The sequence below is a fragment of the Scophthalmus maximus genome, chromosome 10 (assembly GCF_022379125.1).
Source record: "Scophthalmus maximus strain ysfricsl-2021 chromosome 10, ASM2237912v1, whole genome shotgun sequence".
In the NCBI taxonomy this organism is placed as follows: Eukaryota; Metazoa; Chordata; class Actinopteri; order Pleuronectiformes; family Scophthalmidae; genus Scophthalmus; species Scophthalmus maximus.
The window spans coordinates 19,922,501-19,932,500 of NC_061524.1; the positions used below are offsets into that span (position 1 = coordinate 19,922,501).

Below are 10,000 nucleotides of genomic sequence, written 5' to 3' on the forward strand. Positions count from 1 at the left end.
GATGAGGTGATGAGGTGATGAGGAGGTCAGGAGATGAGGAGATGAGGAGATGAGGAGATGAGGAGATGAGGTGATGAGGTGATGAGGAGGTCAGGAGATGAGGAGGTCAGGAGATGAGATGAGGAGATGAGGAGATGAGGAGATGAGGAGGTCAGGAGATGAGGAGATGAGGAGATGAGGAGATGAGGAGATGAGGACTGTTTGTGAACATGCAGCAGATCTGAGGCAGTGATGTGATGTGAGCATTGACAGTGAGATTATGAAACTCGGATTAACCTGCAGATCTGTCGTGGACTCACAATCTCACGCCGACCCTCGTCCCAGACGGGAGGTTTGAAACCTTATTCAGATAACCCATCATCTGAGGCTTCTCCACAATCGGTTCACACTCCTTCATCCTGGACGCAGAAGAGAAACGTCTGTACCAGAGGACTCTGATGACGTAACACAGCCGCCATGTTTGTCCGTAGTGTCCAAAGTGTCCATAGAGAGAGACGATCAGGGAATAGATTACAGTAGATTACATTCTGAGACGAGAGTAGACGCGAATTCCGCTTAATTAGAGTTCAAATATTTTAACTCGAGCGAAATATTCGCAAAAGCCAGTTAGTGTTGAGATCCTGCCCACGTCACTGACGTCACAAAACGACACCTTCCACCGCGAGACGCTCGCACAGCTCGTATCAGAGGGTGAAGACGGGGCGCTCCGGTTGGACGACGTGTTGGCCTGACGTCAACCTACATGAACCCGTCAGAGATCAGGACGGAGCTGCTAACATGAGCGTAAATGCTGCTACAGTCTCTTCCAGGACCGACTCCCACACAGTGGAGGCTCCGTCTTGTTTGGTTGATGCAAAATCCGGGTGGGAAGTTGTTCCTCTCTGCGTCATGTCATCGAGTAACGCCACAGTGATCTTCTCACAGCGCCGAAGAAACTACCTTCGTCTTCAGGACACCAAATATCCTCGCTCATCTTGTGGCTGCCCGTTCACAACTACTGTGGGTCGGTGGTTCGCCGTTGTGGACTCAGTTTGTCTACTCATGTGACTACATAATGCCAAGACCAGGAGTCTGAGGGACCAGATCCCCTGCTTCAGGACTCTGAGGGACCAGACCCTCTGCTTCAGGACTCTGAGGGACCAGACCTTCTGCTTCAGGACTCACCAGACCCTCTGCTCCAGGACTCTGAGGGACCAGACCCTCTGCTTCAGGACTCTGAGGGACCAGACCCTCTGCTCCAGGACTCTGAGGGACCAGAGCCTCTGCTTCAGGACTCTGAGGGACCAGACCTTCTGCTTCAGGACTCTGAGGGACCAGACCTTCTGCTTCAGGACTCTGAGGCACCAGACCCTCTGCTTCAGGACTCTGAGGGACCAGACCCTCTGCTTCAGGACTCTGAGGGACCAGACCCCCTGTTTCAGGACTCTGAGGGACCAGACCTTCTGCTTCAGGACTCGACTCTGAGGGACCAGACCCCCTGTTTCAGGACTCTGAGGGACCAGACCCCCTGTTTCAGGACTCTGAGGGACCAGACCCCCTGTTTCAGGACTCTGAGGGACCAGACCCTCGGCTTCAGGACTCTGAGGGACCACACCCTCCGCTTCAGGACCCCTCGTCCTTCAGGTCTCTGAGGGACCAGACCCTCTGCTTCAGGACTCTGAGGGACCACACCCTCCGCTTCAGGACCCCTCGTCCTTCAGGTCTCCGACGGACCAGACCCTCTGTTTCAGGACTCTGAGGGACCACACCCTCCGCTTCAGGACCCCTCGTCCTTCAGGTCTCTGAGGGACCAGATCCTCTGCTTCAGGACTCTGAGGGACCACACTCTCTGCTTCAGGACCCCTCGTCCTTCAGGTCTCTGAGGGACCAGACCCTCTGCTTCAGGACTCTGAGGGACCAGACCTTCTGCTTTAGGACTCTGAGGGACCAGACCTTCTGCTTCAGGACCCCTCATCCTTCAGGTCTCTGAGGGACCAGACCCTCTGCTTCAGGACTCTGAGGGACCAGACCCTCTGCTTCAGGACTCTGAGGGACCACACCCTCTGCTTCAGGACCCCTCGTCCTTCAGGTCTCTGAGGGACCAGACCCTCTGCTTCAGGACTCTGAGGGACCAGACCTTCTGCTTTAGGACTTTGAGGGACCAGACCTTCTGCTTCAGGACCCCTCGTCCTTCAGGTCTCTGAGGGACCAGACCCTCTGCTTCAGGACTCTGAGGGACCACACCCTCTGCTTCAGGACTCTGAGGGACCACACCCTCTGCTTCAGGACCCCTCGTCCTTCAGGTCTCTGAGGGACCAGACCCTCTGCTTCAGGACCCCTCGTCCTTCAGGTCTCTGAGGGACCAGACCCTCTGCTTCAGGACTCTGAGGGACCAGACCCTCTGCTTCAGGACTCTGAGGGACAACACCCTCTGCTTCAGGACCCCTCGTCCTTCAGGTCTCCGAGGGACCAGACCCTCTGCTTCAGGACTCTGAGGGACCACACCCTCTGCTTCAGGACTCTGAGGGACCACACCCTCTGCTTCAGGACCCCTCGTCCTTCAGGTCTCTGAGGGACCAGACCCTCTGCTTCAGGACCCCTCGTCCTTCAGGTCTCTGAGGGACCAGACCCTCTGCTTCAGGATCCCTCGTCCTTCAGGTCTCTGAGGGACCAGACCCTCTGCTTCAGGACTCTGAGGGACCAGAGCCTCTGCTTCAGGACTCTGAGGGACCACAACCTCTGCTTCAGGACCCCTCGTCCTTCAGGTCTCCGAGGGACCAGACCCTCTGCTTCAGGACTCTGAGGGACCACACCCTCTGCTTCAGGACCCCTCGTCCTTCAGGTCTCTGAGGGACCAGACCCTCTGCTTCAGGACTCTGAGGGACCACACCCTCTGCTTCAGGACCCCTCGTCCTTCAGGTCTCTGAGGGACCAGACCCTCTGCTTCAGGACCCCTCGTCCTTCAGGTCTCTGAGGGACCAGACCCTCTGCTTCAGGACCCCTCGTCCTTCAGGTCTCTGAGGGACCAGACCCTCTGCTTCAGGACTCTGAGGGACCAGACCCTCTGCTTCAGGACTCTGAGGGACAACACCCTCTGCTTCAGGACCCCTCGTCCTTCAGGTCTCCGAGGGACCAGACCCTCTGCTTCAGGACTCTGAGGGACCACACCCTCTGCTTCAGGACTCTGAGGGACCACACCCTCTGCTTCAGGACCCCTCGTCCTTCAGGTCTCTGAGGGACCAGACCCTCTGCTTCAGGACCCCTCGTCCTTCAGGTCTCTGAGGGACCAGACCCTCTGCTTCAGGATCCCTCGTCCTTCAGGTCTCTGAGGGACCAGACCCTCTGCTTCAGGACTCTGAGGGACCAGAGCCTCTGCTTCAGGACTCTGAGGGGCCACAACCTCTGCTTCAGGACCCCTCGTCCTTCAGGTCTCCGAGGGACCAGACCCTCTGCTTCAGGACTCTGAGGGACCACACCCTCTGCTTCAGGACCCCTCGTCCTTCAGGTCTCTGAGGGACCAGACCCTCTGCTTCAGGACTCTGAGGGACCACACCCTCTGCTTCAGGACCCCTCGTCCTTCAGGTCTCTGAGGGACCAGACCCTCTGCTTCAGGACCCCTCGTCCTTCAGGTCTCTGAGGGACCAGACCCTCTGCTTCAGGACTCTGAGGGACCAGACCCTCTGCTTCAGGACTTTGAGGGACCACACCCTCTGCTTCAGGACCCCTCGTCCTTCAGGTCTCTGAGGGACCAGACCCTCTGCTTCAGGATCCCTCGTCCTTCAGGTCTCTGAGGGACCAGACCCTCTGCTTCAGGATCCCTCGTCCTTCAGGTCTCTGAGGGACCAGACCCTCTGCTTCAGGACTCTGAGGGACCAGAGCCTCTGCTTCAGGACTCTGAGGGACCACAACCTCTGCTTCAGGACCCCTCGTCCTTCAGGTCTCCGAGGGACCAGACCCTCTGCTTCAGGACTCTGAGGGACCACACCCTCTGCTTCAGGACTCTGAGGGACCACACCCTCTGCTTCAGGACCCCTCGTCCTTCAGGTCTCTGAGGGACCAGACCCTCTGCTTCAGGACCCCTCGTCCTTCAGGTCTCTGAGGGACCAGACCCTCTGCTTCAGGACTCTGAGGGACCAGACCCTCTGCTTCAGGACTCTGAGGGACAACACCCTCTGCTTCAGGACCCCTCGTCCTTCAGGTCTCCGAGGGACCAGACCCTCTGCTTCAGGACTCTGAGGGACCACACCCTCTGCTTCAGGACTCTGAGGGACCACACCCTCTGCTTCAGGACCCCTCGTCCTTCATGTCTCTGAGGGACCAGACCCTCTGCTTCAGGACCCCTCGTCCTTCAGGTCTCTGAGGGACCAGACCCTCTGCTTCAGGATCCCTCGTCCTTCAGGTCTCTGAGGGACCAGACCCTCTGCTTCAGGACTCTGAGGGACCAGAGCCTCTGCTTCAGGACTCTGAGGGACCACAACCTCTGCTTCAGGACCCCTCGTCCTTCAGGTCTCCGAGGGACCAGACCCTCTGCTTCAGGACTCTGAGGGACCACACCCTCTGCTTCAGGACCCCTCGTCCTTCAGGTCTCTGAGGGACCAGACCCTCTGCTTCAGGACTCTGAGGGACCACACCCTCTGCTTCAGGACCCCTCGTCCTTCAGGTCTCTGAGGGACCAGACCCTCTGCTTCAGGACCCCTCGTCCTTCAGGTCTCTGAGGGACCAGACCCTCTGCTTCAGGACCCCTCGTCCTTCAGGTCTCTGAGGGACCAGACCCTCTGCTTCAGGACTCTGAGGGACCAGACCCTCTGCTTCAGGACTCTGAGGGACAACACCCTCTGCTTCAGGACCCCTCGTCCTTCAGGTCTCCGAGGGACCAGACCCTCTGCTTCAGGACTCTGAGGGACCACACCCTCTGCTTCAGGACTCTGAGGGACCACACCCTCTGCTTCAGGACCCCTCGTCCTTCAGGTCTCTGAGGGACCAGACCCTCTGCTTCAGGACCCCTCGTCCTTCAGGTCTCTGAGGGACCAGACCCTCTGCTTCAGGATCCCTCGTCCTTCAGGTCTCTGAGGGACCAGACCCTCTGCTTCAGGACTCTGAGGGACCAGAGCCTCTGCTTCAGGACTCTGAGGGGCCACAACCTCTGCTTCAGGACCCCTCGTCCTTCAGGTCTCCGAGGGACCAGACCCTCTGCTTCAGGACTCTGAGGGACCACACCCTCTGCTTCAGGACCCCTCGTCCTTCAGGTCTCTGAGGGACCAGACCCTCTGCTTCAGGACTCTGAGGGACCACACCCTCTGCTTCAGGACCCCTCGTCCTTCAGGTCTCTGAGGGACCAGACCCTCTGCTTCAGGACCCCTCGTCCTTCAGGTCTCTGAGGGACCAGACCCTCTGCTTCAGGACTCTGAGGGACCAGACCCTCTGCTTCAGGACTTTGAGGGACCACACCCTCTGCTTCAGGACCCCTCGTCCTTCAGGTCTCTGAGGGACCAGACCCTCTGCTTCAGGATCCCTCGTCCTTCAGGTCTCTGAGGGACCAGACCCTCTGCTTCAGGATCCCTCGTCCTTCAGGTCTCTGAGGGACCAGACCCTCTGCTTCAGGACTCTGAGGGACCAGAGCCTCTGCTTCAGGACTCTGAGGGACCACAACCTCTGCTTCAGGACCCCTCGTCCTTCAGGTCTCCGAGGGACCAGACCCTCTGCTTCAGGACTCTGAGGGACCACACCCTCTGCTTCAGGACCCCTCGTCCTTCAGGTCTCTGAGGGACCAGACCCTCTGCTTCAGGACTCTGAGGGACCACACCCTCTGCTTCAGGACCCCTCGTCCTTCAGGTCTCTGAGGGACCAGACCCTCTGCTTCAGGACCCCTCGTCCTTCAGGTCTCTGAGGGACCAGACCCTCTGCTTCAGGACTCTGAGGGACCAGACCCTCTGCTTCAGGACTCTGAGGGACCACACCCTCTGCTTCAGGACCCCTCGTCCTTCAGGTCTCTGAGGGACCAGATCCTCTGCTTTAGGACTCTGAGGGACCAGACCTTCTGCTTCAGGACTCTGAAGGACCACACCCTCTACTTCAGGACCCCTGTATGAGCTCCCAGTTCTCTTTCTCTCTTTCAGTTCCCGTCTGTGGATGTTCAGTGAGAGTTCTGATCCATGATCCAGTGGAACGAGCTGCGTCTCACGTCTCTCCACAGTCTGTGTGAAGCTGCAATAGTTTCTATTGCTCTCTGCAAACTGTTTGTTTGTTGCACTGACAGCAAGCGAGCATGAATTATTAACTCTGTTGTATGTTGTATCAACTCTGTTGTATCAACTCTGTTGTAGTGCTGCAGCTGCAGGGATCTGTTGGTTTCATGAGCAGCTTGGCCGAGCTTTGCACCAGCTCTCAGAATCCACCTGCAGAGCTACAGCACAACGAGGTCAGAGGCAGATGACCTCACGGTGAAACTGGATCCGCAACCGTCGAAGAACAGTTCTGTGGTCAGTTATTAAAAGAACCTCCTCGTGTAACCCGAGTGCAGCAGCAGGATGTGTTCACTGTCACTTCCTGTGGAGAACATTACCTCCGAGGTTAATCAGATGAGGCCGAGTGCCGCTGGCGGGATGATGGACGACGGGGATGATGATGGTGGTCGAAGTGGAGATTCTATTCCTGACCAGGCAGAAATGACTTCCTGTGGTGGGCGGAGCTTATCAGCCGACGGAGGCTGAACATCCGATTGGAGAGAAGCTGCGAAATAACAATATAGATATGAAATACGTGTGGAAGTAATAATGTAGTTTATTTTAATTTTATCGTCAATTTTGTGTTTGGAAACAACTTGAAGCTACTGAAGGTTGTAAAATGTTGAAGCTGTTAACAAACAATAATGTACAGTTAGTTATATTTCACAAACATGAGAAAATGAAGCAAAGCCTGAAATGTTTGTGTTTCTCTTAAAACAGGTTTCGGGAATAATGTGACCAAAAAGAAAATAATTTATAATATTTCATTTGATTTTCAACTCACATTTTTTCAAAGATCAGAAGAGTTCTGAAATGAGGGTTTGTTTTTTTTTGAAGGGGAGGAAACATTTGGTCAGTTCGTGTTCGTCTCTGCGGCCCGTTTCAAGGAAATGTAGGAAATGGGTTTTAAAAGAGAAGCTGATCCATCCGTTCTTTTAACCAATCCTCTGTCCCCCGTGCAGACTTCCTGTCACGCCCTCCACCATGAGTGACATCTACGAGTCCGCGGCCAACTCCCTGGGCCTGTTCAGCAGCCCCTGTCTGACCAAGGTGGAGCTGAGACTCACCTGTAAGGGGATCTCCGACCGGGACGCCCTGAACAAGTCTGACCCCTGCGTGGTCCTCAACATGCAGTCACACGGCCAGTGGATGGAGGTGGGTCGCCACGGCAACCGGACAGCGCCGAGCTGGAGATTGTGTGATGGTTTTATGTTTGATGTTGGTTCGTTGGTTTGTTCGTACATAAAGACGATCGGTGACTGTATGTAAAGACGATCGGTCGACTGTATGTAAAGACGATCGGTCGACTGTATGTAAAGACGATCGGTGACTGACTGTAAAGAAGATCATCGACTGTATATAAAGACGATCATCGACTGTATATAAAGACGATCATGGACTGTATATAAAGACAATCACTGACTATATTTAAAGATGATCAGCAACTGTATATAAAGAAGATCAGCGACTGTATATATAGACGATCAGTGACTGTATATAAGGAAGATCAGAGACTATAAAAAGACGATCCGTGACTGTAGATAAAGAAGATCAGAGACTATATAAAGATGATCAGTGATTTGTTTTTCCGTTGTTAACGTCTCTGTGTTTGTGAAGTTTGCTGTAAAGTTGTCGTCTCAGACCTGGTTCCGTCGCCCCACTTTAAGTATTTTTAGCTTTGTGTTCGATGGTTAAAATGCAGATGAAACGTCCACATGGACTTTTTCATCTCGTCCCACTTTACTGTCATCAGCCTAATATCACACACACACACACACACACACACACACACACACACACACACACACACACACAGTGTAATCCTTCAGGTGTCCTGCAGGTGGACCGGACCGAGGTGATGCGCAGCTGTGTGAATCCCACCTACTCCAAGGTTTTCACCCTGGACTTTTATTTTGAAGAGGTGCAGCGCCTGCGCTTCGAGCTGTACGACATCACCAGCAGCCACAACGGCCTGAGGGAGGCCGACTTCCTGGGCTCGGTGGAGTGTACACTGGGACAGGTGAGTCCGAGGCCACGCCCCCCCCCCCGGACGGAAACGCCCAAGTTCATCAGACGCATCAAATTCTTCACTGATCGGGTCACATGACAACAACTCATATTTAATTGTCGTCTTTATATACAGTCGCTGATCGTCTTTATATACAGTCGCTGATCATCTTTATATACAGTCAGTGATCGTCTTTATATACAGTCGCTGATCGTCTTTATATAGTCAGTGATCGTCTTCATATAGTCACTGATCGTCTTCATATATAGTCAGGGATCGTCTTTATAAACAGTCAGTGATCGTCTTTATATACAGTCTCTGATCGTCTTTATAAACAGTCAGTGATCGTCTTAATAAACAGTCGCTGATCGTCTTTATATACAGTCAGTGATCGTCTTCATATACAGTCAGTGATCGTCTTCATACATTCACTGATCGTCTTCATATACAGTCAGTGATCGTCTTCATACATTCACTGATCGTCTTCATATTAAGTCAGTGATCGTCTTTATATACAGTCAGTGATCGTCCTCATATACAGTCAGTGATCGTCTTAATATACAGTCGCTGATCGTCTTCATATACAGTCAGTGATCGTCTTCATATACAGTCAGTGATCATCTTAATATACAGTCGCTGATCGTCTTTATATACAGTCAGTGATCGTCTTCATATACAGTCAGTGATCGTCTTAATATACAGTCGCTGATCGTCTTTATATACAGTCAGTGATCGTCTTCATATATAATCAGTGATCATCTTCATATACAGTCAGTGATCGTCTTTATATACAGTCAGTGATCGTCTTCATATACAGTCAGTGATCATCTTAATATACAGTCGCTGATCGTCTTTATATACAGTCAGTGATCGTCTTCATATACAGTCAGTGATCGTCTTAATATACAGTCGCTGATCGTCTTTATATACAGTCACTGATCGTCTTCATATATAATCAGTGATCATCTTCATATACAGTCAGTGATCGTCTTCATATACAGTCGCTGATCGTCCTGACGTTGATGCTTCTCCTGATGATGTTGCCGCGTGACATTGAGGGACTTTCCTGGCAACTGTTCTCAGTTTCCTGAAGTTGGAACAGTTTTAACTTGCAGAGCCGAAGAAGAAGAGCAGCAGCTGACATGTTGGTTGGAGTCACCTCCCCCTTCTTCCCTACCTCTTCTTCTTCCTCCTCCTCCTGGTCTCTGTCTCTGCCAGCTCCTCCAGATGGTCGACGCTCTGCGAACAGGAGGAAACAAACCCAGTGAGGAGCTGGAGAGAGGAACTCAGATCTGAAGAGCCGCTGAGTTCATCCGACATGACGGAGGTGGAGCTGCGTCTCAGACCTGAGGGTCCACACGTCTTCACTGTCCAACATGTTCTAATCAAATATCCTTGACTTTCAGACTCTGTCAAAACTAAACGTCTCCCAGCTTTACAAACAATGTCCAAACGTCACGACGGCATCAGGACCCTGTTTTCATGTCCAGACCGACAGAAAAGCCTCTGGGAGCCACGTCCTGTAACCAACAGGAAGTCGGCCATTTTGTTTCAAAGTTGATTTTCGGCCATTTTGGGCCATTTTTCACGTTTCATACTTTAACCAACTCCTCCCACAGATTTTTCACGAGCGACTTCAGTGTTGGTGCGTGTCACCTAATGACCTGCGGGATGAAACGTGTATCAAAATCCTGAGTTTCCGTCAGAGGCCGTCGCTGTGGCGACGTGGAAAAATTCCACAATTTTCCTTCCTCCGCCGTGAAACAGGAAGTTGTTCGTAATCGAATGT

The 10,000-nt window shown here is 53.2% G+C and overlaps 1 protein-coding gene across 3 annotated transcripts in view; it reads left to right on the forward strand.

The window, feature by feature from the left end:
- cpne4a (copine IVa) overlaps positions 1–10,000 on the forward strand; it is a 32,095-nt gene that overhangs the window by 3,295 nt on the left and 18,800 nt on the right. The window contains exons 1-3 of one of the 3 annotated variants that reach the window (XM_035607935.2): positions 6,239–6,458; positions 7,166–7,358; positions 8,044–8,223. In XM_035607935.2, the coding sequence (XP_035463828.1) occupies positions 7,188–7,358; positions 8,044–8,223 (351 nt within the window). In that variant the 5' untranslated portion in view covers positions 6,239–6,458; positions 7,166–7,187. Of the gene's footprint in view, positions 1–6,238; positions 6,459–7,165; positions 7,359–8,043; positions 8,224–10,000 lie in introns of those variants that run through there. The other 2 variants (XM_035607934.2, XM_035607936.2) reach the window with 2 other exon arrangements.